Source organism: Anopheles maculipalpis, chromosome 2RL (assembly GCF_943734695.1).
Source record: "Anopheles maculipalpis chromosome 2RL, idAnoMacuDA_375_x, whole genome shotgun sequence".
In the NCBI taxonomy this organism is placed as follows: domain Eukaryota; kingdom Metazoa; phylum Arthropoda; class Insecta; order Diptera; family Culicidae; genus Anopheles; species Anopheles maculipalpis.
This window is the reverse complement of record NC_064871.1, coordinates 32,809,424-32,828,148: the sequence shown is the minus strand read 5'-3', so window position 1 is coordinate 32,828,148 and position 18,725 is coordinate 32,809,424. Positions and strand designations below refer to the sequence as shown.

At 43.5% G+C, this 18,725-nt stretch overlaps 6 protein-coding genes across 6 annotated transcripts in view; 1 reads left to right on the top strand and 5 right to left on the bottom strand.

The window, feature by feature from the left end:
- LOC126558283 (serine protease snake-like) overlaps positions 1–18,725 on the bottom strand; it is a 483,926-nt gene that overhangs the window by 80,344 nt on the left and 384,857 nt on the right. The window lies entirely within an intron of this gene.
- The window catches only part of LOC126558685 (alpha-tocopherol transfer protein-like), a 332,449-nt gene that overhangs the window by 91,326 nt on the left and 222,398 nt on the right, over positions 1–18,725 (bottom strand). The window lies entirely within an intron of this gene.
- Positions 2,486–7,171, top strand: LOC126566687 (uncharacterized). Its single transcript, XM_050223281.1, has 5 exons — positions 2,486–2,503; positions 2,571–2,716; positions 2,956–5,485; positions 6,359–6,462; positions 6,532–7,171. Exons 1-5 carry the CDS (start codon positions 2,486–2,488, stop codon positions 7,169–7,171), a joined length of 3,438 nt encoding a protein of 1,145 aa, XP_050079238.1.
- Positions 7,525–11,182, bottom strand: LOC126566674 (salivary glue protein Sgs-3-like). Its single transcript, XM_050223280.1, has 4 exons — positions 11,150–11,182; positions 9,940–11,042; positions 8,473–8,543; positions 7,525–7,598 (listed from the first exon to the last, which is right to left on the bottom strand). Exons 1-4 carry the CDS (start codon positions 11,180–11,182, stop codon positions 7,525–7,527), a joined length of 1,281 nt encoding a protein of 426 aa, XP_050079237.1.
- Positions 14,774–15,994, bottom strand: LOC126566658 (transcription initiation factor TFIID subunit 12-like). The gene has a single exon (XM_050223278.1). The coding sequence runs from the start codon at positions 15,992–15,994 to the stop codon at positions 14,774–14,776; it is 1,221 nt and encodes a 406-aa protein (XP_050079235.1).
- Positions 17,591–18,700, bottom strand: LOC126566642 (uncharacterized). Its single transcript, XM_050223277.1, has one exon. The coding sequence runs from the start codon at positions 18,698–18,700 to the stop codon at positions 17,591–17,593; it is 1,110 nt and encodes a 369-aa protein (XP_050079234.1).

Here is an 18,725-nt window from a genome sequence, read left to right as displayed (position 1 = left end):
GGAAGATTATGCAGCAGTATCGATTTTCTGAGCCACCGTCGTTCACAGCCGGGACTCAAGATTGTGCTGCAATGGGTCATCCAATGCGCAGGTTTCGACAACCTCAAACCTTTCAATACTTCTCTTAAGACAAAGACTAAGTACCTGTTCATCGGTGACTCTGACGATGATAGAAACCGACTGGGTCGTAGAGCATCAATTGACGTTGACGGAGTGGTGGAAGAGTTTTGCTACCTCATCTTCCTCGCACATTATTTCCAAGATACAAGTTCAATCACTAGCAGTGGAAAAACAAATCTCCTGGAGCAAAAGTTAGCTAAGCGTTTTGGCGATACCGCCTGTAATGTTGTGGACATTCGGAATTCGTTATGCAGCACATATCTTTTTCTTTGGCCTGCTTCAACAACTACGAGATGCTTTTCCCTGTCATTGTTGGTTTTCTATACTTGGTGATGGTCAGCTCTGCGTACTTGCAAAATGTCAAGCATATGTTCTTCTCAAACCAATTTGTTGATACATGGCGATGGGGTGCAATCCAAACAAGCTCTTGGGACCTACAATCGGGTGTTTAAATTTAGCTTCGCATCAAGTTTCTTATTTAAATCTTCTTCTTCTTTGACCTGCTCAGAGTTGAGCACTTCTAGATAACATGGCCAGGACTCTCATCCGTATTCAGAAAACTTGGTCTAGGGCTGCAGTCCTCCATCCGATTTCCGACAGGTTTGACTGTACTTGACCCTGCCAAAGATCTCGCTGTGCTCTTCTACGCCTCGTGCTGAACGGGTATGCCAACCGTCGTGTCCTTTCGGATTTCTCAGCTAAGCAATCTAGCAGAAAAGAGCTGAGCGACTGTGCAAGGATCCCTAACAAATGGATACGATTGGTAATTTCGAATTGCTGATGAGAGATGAATACGATAAATTTGATAAAAATGCCAAAAATAAGGAAGGATACAAATATTCCCCCATACTGTTCTAATCCTTTTCCAAGCTACATCCGTTCCATCCATCTGTAAGCCAGACGCATTCGAACGCATTCTACTCAATTCGGTCGGATGCAACTGAGGCGCGAGTACCTCTACACCCGCAGCTGCATTTGCTTATGGCTGTGGTACTGTGTGTGTGTCTGCCTGTGGCTTTGCTTTACCTCCCAAACCTTTACACATTTGTCCACCCCGGCATGCCATTTTGGCCTGCACAGATTTGCTGTTTTTTTGGGTATTTATTCTTCTGGTTCGTTCGTTCGTTTCGGGTGGTTTGGTCAAAGATATTATGTATCGATGCAGAAAAACAAACGACGGATGAAAAATATGTTCCTGCACACTGTTTTCGGATGTACTCTTTGCTATCCATTCGTCGGGCAATGTGGGCACAGCGATAGAGGCAGTGCGTAAGAGCGAAAGGATATCGTCTTTAGACCACATCTGCAAAATCCCGGTGGTTCTCTCGTATTCCTTACGGATGTATGTATATGTGTGCGGGTAAGCTCTTGGTCGGATGAAGCAGCGAAAGGATAACAAACGCATATCCTTCGGGTCACCTAGAAAGGGGATGCAAAAGCATAAGAATATTTCGCCCGCACCAGCGTATCACCGAATGGAACGAGAAACAACAGAACAGAAAAAAGCAAAAAGGATCCCTTTGCGACAGAAAAGGGCCCTTCTTGGTGGTTGCATTTTGTATGGATAAAAGAGCAAAAGAAACGGAAAAAATGGGAGAAAAAACTTGTAGCAAAATCAAAGCAGTGTGTATGCGGCTTGCATCGTGTGCATGGCAGTTGCAACCGAACCGGTGCAGTTGAAGGTTTTGAGATGTGTTTGAAATTTTCGAAAACAATATTTTTCTAATACAATTAGCAATAATTAACGATAAATAGTAGCTTGAGCTAAGCAACAGTACAAACTGCATATTAAAACAGTGAAAAAAGTGTTCGGGTGCTCTTCAGCAGACCCGTTGGCCCATTCAACGGTCAGCCTAGCGAGGAGCCGAAGACCTTAATTTGCATGACCGGGTACAACCGGTATATAGCTACGTGTTCGAGTGTGTGTGTGTGTGTGTTTTTAAATGAATCCTACCGATAAGGTTGCTTGTCGGTCAGTCGGTCAGTCACGAAACGAACCCAAAGCTGAACGTAAACTATCGATTCCCGACGCAGCCACGTAACGCGGCTGTGGGTCCTTCCGAGCATACAACAGGTTCAGGATTGGTGACGGACGGCGTCACCACCGTTTGCGTGCGTGTCGTGTGGATCAATTTTTTTTTTACTTCCTTCATCTAGACACGCTCCAACCAGACCAGGAAGGATTTAAAGCGTCCAGTTGCACGGGACTCGTCCGACTGTACGGTGGTCCCGCTTAGTGATTGATTGAGGTTGGCGGTTGGAGTAGAGGTGTTTTAAGGAATGTTTGAACGTGGAAGGGTCGGCAAAAGTCATTATAAACCTAGAGATGGCGTTGATACTTTGGGGGATGATTCTGTTGGTCCTCATGGATGGAGCCACCGCGGTAAGTATTCTTTAGTTTGAGACTTTAAGATATTCGAAGATATTAATGCCTTAATGTCTCGCCTCAGGAAAAACCAACCTTTCGCATTATAGCGCCCGAGTTCATATGTAATCCAGCTGAAGCTTATGGAACCAACCGCGATAATAATAGTGCAGCCGACGCCGGAATGACCCGTGGGAATGCTACACAATCCTCACGCCAATTAACGATCGGGTAAGTCGTACGACACGGACCGAAGGCACCGTGCGAGTATTTATGTCGCTTAGTTAATGGCGCGCAGAAGCGCATAAATTATTGATTTAGACCCTTTTGCTGTCTTGCTCTGTTGCTGGCCTCTAGCCTAGGTCTCCTGTCCTATCGTTTATTAATCCATGCCCTTGATGTGGTTTGAAAAAGCAAATGCACTTTCAGGAGAAAATTCACATTATCGATCTTTACCTCCTGCCTTGCAGCTTTCAAACAAATGGCGGCCAACGGTTGCATTACCGTGTGAAGACGTACTTCACGCTACTAGGCGACACCGGGTTTATCAGTCAACGGCACACGGTTGGCCTTTGGCGTGCCGTTCGGCAGCTTGAACAGCGCGTACGCCGGGATGGTGATACGATCGCCCAAAACGGTGAGATGACAATCGGTACGGATGAGCTGCTGCCGGGTGTTGTGTACACGTTCGGTGTCGTTGCGGTTGATGCCGATGGTAGGGAAAGTGAGGAGCAAAACTTTACCATGACGTATAGGAACGTGGAGCAGGGTGCTTCGTTCGAGCATGGAGGATCGAGCCGGAGCAGTGATGATGTGTCCCTGTTGATGCTCGGTGCTGAGAAAACGTACGCCGACGTGGAGTACATTGTAACGGCACAATTAATCTTCTGTCGACGACGAACGGATTACTATTTCCGCTGGACGGTTGGACCGTTGAGCGATGGTGGTGAGCTGGTGGTTGTCGATATGGAGCGGTCAAAGATGCTACAGATACCGGCAGGAAGTTTGCTCCCGGGCCGTTCGTACGATATTGAAGTATCGGTGTACTCAACGTCGACTGTGGAGGAGGTTATTGCGAAGACACATATGACGGTGAGCGTGTTGAAACGCGACCTGGAAGTAGTTCTGTTTCCTGTCGAAGCTGTAGTCGGGATCGATCAAGCCGTCCAGTTACGATCGTATGCAACTGGAGGTGAAGTTGTGTGGTCATGTCAGAAGATGGGTGACGACAGCAACTGTAACGATACATTCGATATCGGGGATGGAACTGTTGTCGTCACCTTCTACAACGAAGGACAGTATCACGTAAAGGGTTCCGTCTTGACTGACTTACAGGAAGAAATTGAATCCCACGCGTCGTTGACAGTTAATCCAAAGGTAACCCCGTCCGTAAGGATACTGCAGTGGTCGAACTATCCAGCCATTGCCCATGAACCATTCGAGCTACTCGTAAGCGTTGCTGGACTTGTACCGAACTGCTACTCCAACTGGACGGTTGTGAAAGGTGAAGAAGGTTTTGCTTATTTTGACCCTGCTCTGCTGCCGAATGGCACCACCTTGGGTGGGCTGTTTATTCGGGACATTGAGGAAAACTTCCTCTCGGAGCTGGTTGACTACGGCAATGATACTGTTGTGAAGGATATCGTACTGTCCATCCCGGGTGGTATGGTAACAGGACCATGGAAAGGACTCGAACCGGATGTACGTTACAAGCTACGACTGGAAACGGTATGTCCGGAACCGTTCGATGATAGCAAAATGGTGGGCCAGACGCAGCGTGCACAGGTTAAAAGCTACTGGACGTTCGTGTTGGAGACGAACGGTGCACCACAAGCTTTACCGATCGTGATTTCCCCGGGGAACAATGGGACGGCCCTGGAGACCGTGTTCAAGCTATCGACCGGCATTGCAAAGGACACGGAACGGGACTATCCGTTGAGATATAGCTTCTGGTACGTAGCGGATGGGGTGGACATACATGTTGCCAGCAACTACGAAATAACATCGGCCGAAACCGTTCTCCCGTACACTAAAACTGGACAGGTCGGCACGTATGCGATCGTTTGTGATTCGCGCCACGCATGTACGAAGATCGTCGGTCCCAATTTATCCATCGCACCGGGCATGGAACCATCGAAGGAAGCTATGTTGTACGCTTTTGAAGCGATCGAAGCATATTTCGATCGTCTCAACTATCGCGATGCACTCAAGTGTGCTTTCGAGCTGCTAATAACGTTGCGGAATCGCCATTCGTCTCAGTACGACACGACATACCGTCGGTTTATCGACCTTCTGAAGCAATCCATCGTGCACATTCGCAAGGTGTACGGTGAAACAGCGTACCTATCCGATGCATCCGTACAGGACTTTGTCCAGCAAACGAAACCCATCCTGGATCTGGAGGAAGCGAACAATCACGAGCTGTTCCAGCAGCTACTGGAACTGATGGATTCATCATCGCTAGACACTGCACGCCGAATCAAACGTTCGCCACAGATGGCCAACGCTCCCGAAAGCATCTCCAAAATCAACACCAAACTGTCCCTAATGGAAAGCTTAACCGTGTCGAAAAACGTATCCGCCGCGAGTCAGGCTCGCCTCAGCCTGCTAAGCTTCGTACATCAGGCCACCAAAAACTATTGCACAGTCGAAACGCAATACATTTACGTGGGACAACTCATCACGCTACACATGAACCGGTACCGTAGCCTATCGGAAGTAGCCTTCGGACAGGTGCCAGTACCGAACAAAGTGTTGCTTAGTGCTTCACCGGCTCGTTTGAAATTTTTGGACGCTTTTCCCGACACGGAATACTACTGTCTGGGTCGTATCTATTACGCGCGGGATTTGTTCAACGAAAAGGAAGCACACGAGCTGGATTTGGGTTTCTACGAAGCGTTCGTACTGTCCGTCGAGAAGGGTGGCATGTGGACGCTGGTAGACTGGAGAAGTGACTACTTTCTGTGGTCGCTGGATGGAAGACGATTGCCGAATGTGACGGTAAGGGGTTTGAAAAGATATTTGATGTAGATTCGTATAATAGTAATAATGTAATAGTAGTAGTAATAGTGGCGTATAATAAGTATAGGGGCGGGAAGGTGGTATACCGGCAACGGCGCCGGTCTTCACACGGCAGGATCGGAGTTCAAATCTCATCCGGATCGTTCCTTCGTAGTGAGGACTTACTATTTAGCAATTGGGTTGGATTAGCCATTGGATGGCCGGCGTGACTTAGTAAGTCGTTAAGTCAAAAGAAGAAGAAAAAGAAGTTTCGTATGATGGAAAAATGTAGCTTCGAAGACTAATTGTATAAGGTAAAGCTATGTTAGTGAGGATGATTCTCGAGAATTCTCTTCATCTTTACGCCACAAAGTGACTTGTGATCATGATCATCATGATCATCAAAAAGGTTCGTATGTTGGTTTAACATTTCACAACAGCTTATTCAGTCGTGCTAGTTTACTTTGAACGTCGTATACGATTTTAATACCTATTTTTGTCTCATCTCTTTGAGCATCCCTTCTACGCATCGGAATGTTGTGATTGGGAAGATAATTTAGTTAGACATGCTTAACAACTCAGTATCTAATGTGCTGGCCTTCACATAGGAGGACCGAGATTGGAATCCCATCCAGATCTTGATCTCTTACACAAGACTGACTATCCAGTAGCAGGGAATTTAAGTAAAAAAATATGCTAGTAGAGGCCCGCTTAGACTCTCTTGTGTTTGCAGAATCAAAAAAGAAGAAAAAGAATTGTCCCCTCCATAGTAAAAATTCACGCCAATGTTTCATTTTCAAGCATTTCATTGTCTATTTCATTGGCAGCTGCAAGTTATGACAGAAAATAAAGAAAAATTATTTTCCATTTCAGTGTCAACTTTGGAAGAACAACGCTTGGAGCAGCAAACATTGCACCACGGTAGAAACTGTCACGGATGAGGTCCGATGTAACTGTACTAAGTTAGCGTACTTGAGGTTTGTATACAAAAGTTTTTCCCTACTACGTATTCAATAGAAATTTATTTACGCTCTACATCCGTGTAGAATTTCAAACGACACAGAGACGACCTTCTTCGATGCTTCATCGACGGAATCTACGACAATGGCTTTACCAGCTAGCGTGACAGAACCATCACCAGACTCTACCACCGTTCCAGAACACGGAAGCTCTACCGAGCCACTAACCGTAGCGTCCGACCGACCGACAACTTCGGGGCCATCAAGCGCAAACCTGCCCACCAACACGTCCGAAGCTGTCACTGTTACCGAAAGTGACATGCTGACGCTTGGCTCGATACCGGACAATGCGACCGAACCTACCGAAAGCTTTCCCGTCGCATCGCCAGCAAACACGTCCATTGCCGATAATGGACCTAGTGCCCTTTTGCAGGGTGGTGGTGGTAACGAAACCGGAACCAACGCATTGCGCAACCAGTCGTTGGAAGTTTCCTCGATCGGATACACGATCCTGGGTGCAATGGCGATCGCTTCACTAGCAATGGTAGTGCTGATTGTGGTCTATCGGCGGCGCAAGGCTGTGCTGCGTTTAGCCGACGAGCTGCACACCGTACCGTCGAGAAGTCGCACACAACCCTCCCCACACGTACGGTACGCCCGGTTTCAAGACGAGCACAACATGGCCGGCGATAACGTGTCCACCATATCGGACGTACTGACAATCTAGCAGCATGCGTCACTGGTTGTATGCTTTTGAATTAATACACCGGACATTTGTGTTTTCGAAATTTTTGGTTTCCTGGCGGCGTTCCGTGTCCTGTGCCATCTTTGTGATCTTAGTCTAGGTTAATGTACACACCACTTTTCAAATATAGAAGTGAGCAATCATGTGAATTACTTGTATGTTTATTACTTAGGCAAAAAGATTTTCATATACAATGTGGGATTTGTAGAATATATTTAGTGAAACATCGTTAATCTGGGTTTTAAGGTTCTACGGGGAGTTCTAAGGGGAGTTGGAAGAATCGTCTGTAAACAGATACACGATTGCGTCCAGAATCGATCGCAGCAAGGTGTAGATCATGTGAAAAACGCGTTTGAAGAACCCATCCGCCTGTAGTAATTCATGAGCTTCTTCATGATCAAATCCATCCCTGTCGATGGTAAGGTCCATGGTTGGAAGTTGGGGTAGAGTCTCCGGAAGAAGCATCTGGGATGTGTCAGGTGTGATCTGTGATAATATAGAGCTGAAAGCTGGTAGAACGGTGACGGCGGATTCTGTTGCTTCCATGGGCTTCACTGTCGCAGGATTATCAGCTTCGGTTGAATTTTCCACGTCAACATGGGTGACAGCGGCTTCTGTTGCTTTAATAATGGACATCGTTTGTAATGCATGGCCTTCAGTCACAGGATCTATTTGATCAGCAGCTGTAGTTGAATTTTTCGCTTCATTATGACTGATAGCGGTAATAGCAGGTTCTGTTGCTTCAATGGACATCGTTTGCAGTGCAAGATCTTCAGTTCCAAGATCTATCTGGTGAGCAACTACAGTTGAATTTTCTACGTCAGCATGGGTGACAGCGGTGACAGCGGTTTCCGTTTCTTCCATGGACATCGCTTTTAAAGCATGAACTTCAGTCACAAGATCCATCGGGTCAGCAGCTGCAGTTGAATTTTCCACGTCAGTATGGGCTCCATTAGGTTCGAAGACTGTAGTTGGCTCATTAGTGGATAACTGTGTTGCTGGTAATGTTGCCTCCAATGGAGCCTTTGCGCTTGTCGTCTTTATGAACGATTGCGATTCTAATGACGTGTGATGGACCGTTGGTTTTGGTGAACTAACAACTTCTTGTGAGATTAATAGCGTTAATACTGTGGTTAGTTCATTATCATCACATTTCGTAGTAAGATTTTCCGATGGTGGTGTAGCCCAAGTTTCTGTATTAACTTGTTCTGATAGATCCGCGTCATGATTCGATGGCGTTGCAGAAACTGTGGCATGTGACGTCGGGTTGAGCCGTTGCATACATGCTGTAGTAGAAGGTGTAGAAGACTTTGTGGTACTGGAAAGAGGGTAGTTTGTAGTCGATGATTCCTCCCTGGCATTTAACATTTCACTTGTTTGGATAGTCACTTTAGTGATGATTTCTGGTTGTCTCCGCATATAAGGCACATCGGGAACAGGGCCAACAAATGGCTGAGCAGGCATATGATCATTTATGTACGCTTCATTGCGAATAGCTGCCTTAGGATACGGTTGAATGGATAGAATTTGATTGCTGGATTCTGCCAAATGATTGATCAAAACCGTCGATATTGCACTGTCTGTAGTCGTTACAATTCCACCACAAATTTCACACACATGCTCCACATCTTCGTACTGCTGGGAATGGGCCCTATTTATCTCCCCGTCCTTTGCGCTATCGAAAGTATAAGTTTCCTCCGAAAACAAAGCATTCTCGGGAAACGGCTTAGCGGGAGGAACCGTTGGCTTGCCTCCCAAAAACGGGGACACACCAAAGTTATCATGCCTACCAGTTGCTTTTCCGTTTAAAGGTACAGAGGCCAATCTTTGCTCTGGCCACACGGCTACATCATCCTCGGATGACATTAACGAATCATAATCATCATGCCGGTTCTCTACTTTCCACAACAGTTTAGCGTTAGCGTCAGCAGGCTTCTTGCTAGCCACCGAACCGAGTTTTGAACCTTTCGTGGCGGTTGTCCGTTTCTTTGCATTTCGTTGCCATTCCCAATGGGTCGGTTCAAACTGATCACTATCAAAGCGAAACGTTCCACTTCTCCACTCTTGCTGTAGCCGATATTTCGACCGAGGCTTTACACACTCGACAATGTTGTGTTGATAGGCGATTGTCACTTGCTGCACTGCGAGCACTAGTATCAGTAGCTCCAAAGCATGCATTCTGGTTTACTCAATGGTCGTAGAGGTACTAAAGGGTCGTACAGAAGCAACTAAGCTAGCATCTACGGGAAATTGCCATTGATGGGGCACGTGGCTCAGACACGTCGCATTCAAAGAAAGCACTCTCCCAGCAACACGTACGATGTTTACAAAATCGCAGAGGTATGTGTTTCAGAAGCGTACGTCGTACCGCGTAGAGTCGATGCACATCACCTATTAGGTTAAGATTGAATTGGTGACCGCTTACCATAAATAATTAAAAAACTCTCGCCTGTACCAGCATCTTCTCCACAAAAAAAAACACATTTTATGAGCAATTATAATTAATTCTTTTATTTAACAATTTGAGACGCAAAACATTAATATTTAAAAAAATTAAATTAAATTATTTTAATTTAATTTATTAATTTAATTAGCGTTATTAAATTATTATTATTAAATTATTTTAAATTAAAATTTCACATACTTTTAAACCTAACACAGGATACGGCCACACTATTAACTACAGTAAAATAGTGTTTCCTCATCATCCTGTGTTTTGAGCTGGGTCTCTGGGATTCCTAGTTGGTGGCGTTCCATTATTAGGTCGTCTAGTCGTTGTTGTTGTAGTGGGAGTCGTGGTAGTGGTTGTTGTTGTAGTAGTGGTCGTTGTAGTTGTGGTGGTAGGTGTTGTCGTTGTAGTTGTAGTGGGAGTAGTTGTCGTTGTGGTTGTAGTTGGAGTCGTAGTAGTAGTTGTAGTAGGAGTAGTTGTCGTTGTGGTTGTGGTTGGAGTCGTAGTAGTAGTTGTAGAAGGAGAAGTTGTTGTTGTCGTTGTGGTGGGAGTCGTTGTAGTTGTTGTAGGTGTCGTGGTTGTAGTGGTCGTTGTAGGAGTCGTTGTAGTCGTTGTAGTGTCAGTCGTTGTGGTTGTAGTAGGAGTAGTTGTTGTTGTCGTTGTGGTGGGAGTCGTTGTAGTTGTTGTAGAAGTCGTTGTAGTCGTAGTAGGAGTTGTTGTCGTTGTTGTAGGAGTCGTAGTAGTAGTGGTCGTTGTAGGAGTCGTTGTAGTCGTTGTAGTGTCAGTCGTTGTGGTTGTAGTAGGAGTAGTTGTTGTTGTCGTTGTGGTGGGAGTCGTTGTAGTTGTTGCAGAAGTCGTTGTAGTAGTAGTAGGAGTTGTTGTCGTTGTTGTAGGAGTCGTAGTAGTAGTGGTCGTTGTGGTGGGAGTCGTTGTGGTCGTAGTTTCAGTAGTTGTAGTGTCAGTCCTTGTACTGTCAGTTGTTGTGCTGTCAGTTGTTGTACTGTCATTCGTTGTACTGTCAGTCGTTGTACTGTCAGCCGTCGTACTGTCAGTAATTGTACTGTCAGTCGTTGTACTATCAGTCGTTGTACTGTCAGTCGTTGTGCTGTCAGTTGTTGTACTGTCAGTCGTTGTACTGTCAGTCGATGTACTGTCATTCGTTGTACTATCAGTCGTTCTACTGTCAGTCGTTGTACTGTCAGTTGTTGAACTTGTAGTAGACATCGTTGAAGTTGTTCTTGGAAAGCACGATACCATATGATAACAGAGTTTATTCTTTGCCCTCAGTGGATAGGGACAGTAACAGTTTTCCGTAGGCTTATTGGTCGGATGAATATATGGGTTCCCTCCATCTGCCGGATTCCCGCTAATGTGCGTGTTGTATATCCCTGTACCATCACTATGCTGCGGAAAGAGGGAACTATCGAGGTTTGCTCCAGTTCGTCCCTTGCCTTCTAATCTATAGGGCAATATTCTTTGACTCAGTTGTTGCCATTCGAATGGACGGTTACTTTGCCTTTGCGAAACTCGTGCATATGAGCCATCTTGGAATAGTCCTACGTTTGGCTGCTGCATTTCCGTTGGATTGTTGGGCTGATTCCATTTGAGAACCGTTGATTCTTTGGCTGTATTACTTTTTTCCGGCTGATACACTTGAACAGGTGATCCATCTTTAAGTATTTCCGCACGTACAGGCACAATTGGCCTTACATACAGTTCACTAACCCGTCTTCGTTTTCGAACAACATTCTGTACTCTTGGCTGTGTTTTCGAGTCTTTCCACACACTTTCAGAATGTTGCTCTGACTTCACATTATTTGGCGATGATGCACTGGGTTCTTCACTTATCTCACATGAACAATGGCTGCTTTCAAACGATCCATTAGTCAAGATGAATGCTAATAGCAAGAGAAGTACACCAAAAAGTACACTGGCACATATTCTACTCTTGTGCAATTTAAGGCGCAAATATGCCGATGACAGCATATTGGAGCCGCGAGACCACAGAACCACCGGGACAGCATAGACAAAAGGAAAAACTTGGAGCTAGCGTGAAGCACACGGTTTTATATAAATTCTGCGAAATCAGAACATGCTTGCCATATCTGCAAAGACGTGTTAATGATACACGGAAGCACAACTAAAAACAATGCTTTGTGGTTGATACTAGTTGAAGGATGTCATGTGAAAAGAAGGGTTTTTTGTCGTTCTTTCTACATTCTGGACCTAGACGTTGTTTTGGTGTTAAGACATTGGAATAGCATTTTAAGTACAGTTTATATACGTAAATATGATGTCAAGCATACAATGCAATCGCCTTATTGTTCTTCGCTTTTTTTTTCGCACCTACAGCCCACAACTAAGAGAGGATTGAGCTGTTGTTATTGCCTTTCAAATAAGTTGTTCTTTGGTTTTTCGAATTAAATTTAAACTGTCGAACGGATAACTACTGCGGTGAGTGAGGCGTACACTCAAACGAAACGCGAAACCCTTAGAAGTTTCATTGAAGAAACGAAGAAAATGTACCAGAAACTTTGGATGTGACAAGGGTCGTTGCCGGCGACGATCTTGAGATGGTAAAAGAGTTTGTCCACCTCAGTACGATCGTAAATTCAAATGACAATCTTTAGGAGCATTGTTAAGTATTACTTAACGTAATGAACTCAACAAACACTGCAGAAGACACCAGCAACAGACAAAATGCCCATTGATACGTCCGGTGGATGTAGAAGAATGAACCACGTGCAAGCTAAGCTGCTTCTGACAGTGTAACACGTGTTGCTGGACCTCGTTGGCAGGAGATCAAGTGGAGTTGCCTGTCAGAGATCGAATCCAGCAGCGGTTGCAGAAATGCAGCGCTAGACCGTGGAACCAAATTAAAAGTCGCCCATTAATTACGTAACATTCGAAGGGGTGGGTGAGGGTCGACTTTATGCTACGTAACAAAAAGTAATTTACAAATTTAAAGCTAAAGAATTGAATCATTTGGATCATCTATGGTCAAAGAGCCGAGGAACAGGAATTGGTTGTTTGTTTATTTGAGTTTTATTTTATATCGAAGTACTTTCGCACAGTAAGCCTCATCCTGGCTTCTGGTAATAGTGGAGAAATGCTAAAACGTGAAATAGAGAACCAATTATGGGAACTTTTACTGTTTTGTGTAGCAGTAAAATGTAACAGAAACTGAATAGAAATATGCAAGCTTTGTCGCTTATGCCACAAAGGCCATTCTGAAGTTTTGATCCAGAGGTCAGAGTAACTGTCTAAAAGGCATATGAGTATGATGGAAAACATGCACTTTGTCGTTCACAAATCGTTGGCAATGCTTGAGATGAACTGTCTTTGTAAAAATCGATTAAAACATTCTCAATGGGGTTTTGTGCAATTGCTGGCCCGACCTAGACTTCAGCAACTAACACCTGACACACCTTGTTGTACACACCTAACCCATTCCTACATCCTCACCAAATCCAGTCCTTCACTCTGCAGCTTCTGTGGCGTTGACATCATCATCCGCCATATCCTCACCGATTACATGTGGACCTACAGTCAGTAGGTCCTACACACGGAGCCACCAGAACCACCTTGTTAGATTATTACGCATTTGTAGTTTATATAGAGAAATTTAAGTAATAGTTTTAACTTTTTACTAGCCGTAATCACAATAATTTTAAATATTAGGCTCAGAGACTCAAAGCCTCTCTGAATAAATACAGAAATTTATAATCATTTTAAACGTTATAAAATAGTTTTAAGAATTTGTTTTTAGCGTTAATTGATAAGACAATCCTAGTCCAGAAGACCGGTAAATTCATGCCAGGATTATAATGGATCATTTGAAGCGTTTTTTTTAAAGCACTTTGCCGGATAATCGGTCCTTGTTACAAAGGGACGCATGGGTTTGAACCTCTATCTTTTAAGATAGTTTTTGGTCTCTAACGTTTATTTGAAAGAAAAGTTAGTATATGTTCCGGTATTTCATGCAATTATTCAGCCTCAGGTTCAGGTTCAGTTCACGGTGGTCGGTCGGTGTTAATGTTTGTCCGCACTGCCTGCTCCTGACCTGAGCCTAAAAACAGTCCACCATTGTGTCACACTTCCTGTCGGCGGAATACAAATATCTGTAAGATTCTGAGACTACTAGCGAATAAAAAGTGTGCAGAGAGAAAGCCTGGAACTAGCTGTCCGACCATTTGAAGCGATCGGAACATTCTACAAAAATTGTCGTTGACAGTAATTGAAAATGATGTTACGTACCTTCCTTTTTTCTTCATAACTGACATTGAGCCGTGCCATTTATAGTACAAAGAGTTGAGATTTTTGGGATCAATTTCAAGAGCAGAATATCTACTCACAATATTTTATCGAACAAAACCATAGTTAAATAAGCAACTGTAAAAAGTTCAACAAAATGATTGCAGCGTGACAGGGAGTAAAGATTTTTTTTCGTTTCGTTTTAACATACTTCAGAAAAAAAGAAGTTTTTACTCTTGCTTTATTTTAAACTTTTTATCAAATGCCCCACTGTCACTGTGCTTTAAGTAAAAAAGGCAAACAAACACCAGAAAACACACAAACACCGAGATTGATTGTACCACATTTCTACATTTCACGTTTTCAGTTTTACTCAATGGTCTATAAGGAGCTAGCTAAGCAACTAAGCCAGCATTGACGGGGCACGTGGCTCAGACACGGCACATTTGTAAAACGCACTCATTCAACAACACGTACGATGTTTACAAATAGTATTGTCGCGTAGATATGTGTTTCTAGTCGCGAGCTACCTACGCCCTACCACGAAAAGTCAATGAACACGAGCGACCGGAATTAGTGTTAATGGTTGACAAACTGTTTTTTGCTGAGTATAAACCCTCATTGATTTCTATGATTGTTTTTTCTACGGCGACGAACCCCAATTGTGCAGGACTGAACGTTTATCGCTGATCATAGTTGATTGATATGCAATGTATCACAAGCTCGATTCTATCATTCAATTCTAGTTCATTTATTTTATTATTTTTGTTTCATATTAAGGTTGATTTATGGACGCTTTCCAAAAAAAGTTCTTATATTGATTGAAATTATGATACTACATACGTCATGCTACTTGACTGCAGCTAAAGACAGATTCTCTATTATCTTCTATCTGGAACTCTAGGCCGGCGAGTCGTTGTAGTCGTTGGAGTGGTGGGAGGAGCAGGTCTCGTTCTTTCTGTAGTAGTAGGCATAGTAGGTCTCGTTCTTTCTGTAGTAGTAGGCATAGTAGGTCTCGTTCTTTCTGTGGTAGAAGTCGTAGTAGGTCTCGTTGTAGTAGTAGTAGGAGTAGTTGTCGTTGTGGTTGTAGTAGGAGTAGTTGTCGTGGTAGTAGTGGTCGTTGTAGGAGTCGTTGTAGTTGTGGTCGTAGTTTCAGTAGTTGTAGTGTTAGTAGTTGTAGTGTCAGTTGTTGTCGTTGTACTGTCAGTAGTTGTACTGTCAGTCGTTGTGCTGTCAGTTGTTGTACTGTCAGTTGTTGTACTGTCAGTCGTTGTGCTGTCAGTCGTTGTACTATCGGTAGTTGTACTGTCAGTCGTTGTACTGTCAGTTGTTGAACTTGTAGTAGACATCGTTGAAGTTGTTCTTGGAAAGCACGTTACCATATGATAACAGAGTTTATTCTTTGCCCTCAGTGGATAGGGACAGTAACAGTTTTCCGTAGGCTTATTGGTCGGATGAATATATGGGTTCCCTCCATCTGCCGGATTCCCGCTAATGTGCGTGTTGTATATCCCTGTACCATCACTATGCTGCGGAAAGAGGGAACTATCGAGGTTTGCTCCAGTTCGTCCCTTGCCTTCTAATCTATAGGGCAATATTCTTTGACTCAGTTGTTGCCATTCGAATGGACGGTTACTTTGCCTTTGCGAAACTCGTGCATATGAGCCATCTTGGAATAGTCCTACGTTTGGCTGCTGCATTTCCGTTGGATTGCTGGGCTGATTCATTTTGAGAATCGTTGATTCTTTGGCTGTATTACTTTTTTCCGGCTGATACACATGAACAGGTGATCCATCATTAAGTACTTCCGCTCGTGCAGGCACATTTGGCCTTACATACAGTTCACTAACCCGTCTTCGTTTTCGAACAACATTCTGTACTCTTGGCTGTGTTTTCGAGTCTTTCCACACACTTTCAGAATGTTGCTCTGACTTCACATTATTTGGCGATAATGCACTGGGTTCTTCACTTATCTCACATGAACAATGGCTGTTTTCAAACGATCCATTAGTCAAGATGAATGCTAATAGCAAGAGAAGCACAGCAAGAATACACTTTCTACTTTTGTGCAATTTAAGGCGCAAATATGCCGATGACAGCATATTGGAGTCTCGAGATCACACTACCAGAGTGACAGTGTTGGCAACAGGAAAATCTTGGAACTAGCTTGAAGCGCATTGTTTTATATAAATTCCATGACCTCAGAACACCTGTTGCTGTATCTATTGAGACGTGTTAATGATATACGGAAGCACAACTAAAAACAATGTTATGTGGTTGATATTAGTTAAATGATGTCGCGTGTGGGGTTCTACATTTGATAGCCTACAACAGAAAGAGGGGTTTTGTAATTTTTTTCTACATTCTAGACCTAGACGTTGTTTTCTCTTTGTACAGGATAATTGGACAGGCGTATCAAACACAGTTTACTTACGTCTGGCGTCAGTTGTGCGGCTCATAGTCCTCTTTTATGTAGGGTTCTACATCAACTGTCGTAGCCTGTAACTTTGAGTTTTTGGTCTCACACGACAGCCATCACGTAGTAGCTGTCACATACTTACTCACTTACTTATTTATCCCGCGCATTTAATTGGTACCGTCATGTGCCAAATCAATATTCTGGCCTCTCTGGGGGATGCATCAACTCATGACGCTTCCATTGTTGGACGTTGAGATGGTAGTAGCATGAGCTCATCGATAAAAAACCTCTTCCTGGTAAATGACGATATCTCGATCCTTATTTCGACAGCCGATCACCTTAGGTCTGCTGTTATTTCGGTGAACTACCATCTCTAGATAAAACTATCTGCCAGGTCGGTAACACACTCTGATTTCTTGGAGTTTGTCAACTCGCTACCCTTTTAATACTCACTTAGAGCATTGAAATCTCCCGTGACTCGCTGCCTTTGCGTATGTAGCGTATGAACGCCCAAAGGTATGCAATGCGCATAGCTTGAGTTAAAATCAAAGACAAAACTGTATTTAAACCAAGGTACATTCTTTAATTCAGTAAATTTATTTTTTTGGTCAGTTGCACTACCTTTACTTTTTGTTTGAATTTGCTATCGATAGCATGAACAGCTTCCTTATTTATTTTCATCTACTCAAAAATGTCCCACTGCTATTTTTCTATATGTAAAAACAAACGGAATATTGAAAATGTCACTTACTACACTGCAAACTCACTCGTTTGCTCGCAAATATGCATTCTGTTTTACTCAATGGACTTTAAGCAGCTAACCAAGGAACTAAGCTAGCATCGAAGAGGAACAGCCATTAATGGGGCACGTGGCTCAGACACGGTGCATTCAAAGAACGCACTCATTCAACAACACGTCCGTTGTTTACAAATAGTATTGTGCTGAGATAAATGTTTCTAGTCGTGAGGTACTTACGCTGTGAGCGGCGACGAACTCATTTCATGTCAACCATCACACTTATAGCAATACTTGGTGACAGTAATAACCTAATGTTGACGCCTGTTTTTAACTTTGTGTTGTCTGTATTACTGGGCACGATGCGTTTGTCAAGAAATACTCTTAACATAGAAAAGAAATATTCTTAAAGTAATTCATCATCTTAAGCATTATATTTTGTAACATCTCCTGAAGGAAAACATCATTTTTGAGTCTGAATTGTTGTACACTTTTATTTCAGTTACACGGTGTATATCCGCCCCGCTTGACTGTATGAAATGTTTACTTTCGATTATTTGAAGAAGGCGTTTTAGTCATTCGAGTTCCCGGTGAAGACCGATTATTTCTACGAGTGGTGGTAGTGGGCATCGTTCTACGAGTAGTTTTAGACTCTGTTGTTCTAGTTCTTTTAGTAGTAGCAGACGTTGTACGATCAGTTTTACGAGTCGTTTTTGAAGAAGTTCTCGTTGTTGTCGTTGTAGGAGTTGTTGTAGTTGTAGTGTCAGTCGTCGTACTGTCAGTCGTTGTACTGTCAGTTGTTGTACTATCGGTAGTTGTACTGTCAGTCGTTGTACTGTCAGTCGTTGTACTGTCAGTCGTTGTACTGTCAGTCGTTGTGCTGTCAGTAGTTGTACTGTCAGTTGTTGAACTTGTAGTAGACATCGTTGTAGTAGTGGTAATCGATGTAGAGGAAATTGAAATGGTAGTTGTTCTTGGAAAGCATGTTACCATATGATAACAGAGTGTATTCTTTGTTCTCAGTGGATAGGGACAGTAACAGTTTTCCGTAGGCTTATTGGTCGGATGAAAATATGAGATTTCACTATCACTATACTGTGGAAAGAGTGAACCCCAGATCGAACAATCAGGGTTTGCTCCAGTTCGTCCCGTGCTTTGTAATCCATCTTGCATTATTATTGCAGACCACTGTCCTACGGAAAGTTTGTTGTTTTGGATCGGTGAATTTGGATATAAAACTCTAGGTTTATCAACATCTGCATATATCCTTGGCATTGTGGCTGTATTACTATTTTGCGATGAGAAAACATTTACAACACTTGCTGATTGCGCGGCTGTATTACTTTTTTCCGGCTGGTATACCCGAACAGCTGATTTATGTAGCTGAATAATTTGTCTCCGTTTTCGAACAACATTCTGTACTCTTGTCTGTGATTTCGTATGTTCCCATGCACTTTCAGCATTTTGCTCTTTGCACTTTGTCTGCACTTTGTTTGACGATAATGCACCGGGTTCTTCACTTTTGTCACAGGAACAATGGCTGCTTTCAAACGATCCATTAGTCAAGATGAATGCTAATAGCAAGAGAAGCACAGCAAGAACACATATTCTACTCTTTAGCAATTTAAGGCGCAAATATGCCGATGACAGCATATTGAAGTCTCGAGATCACACTACC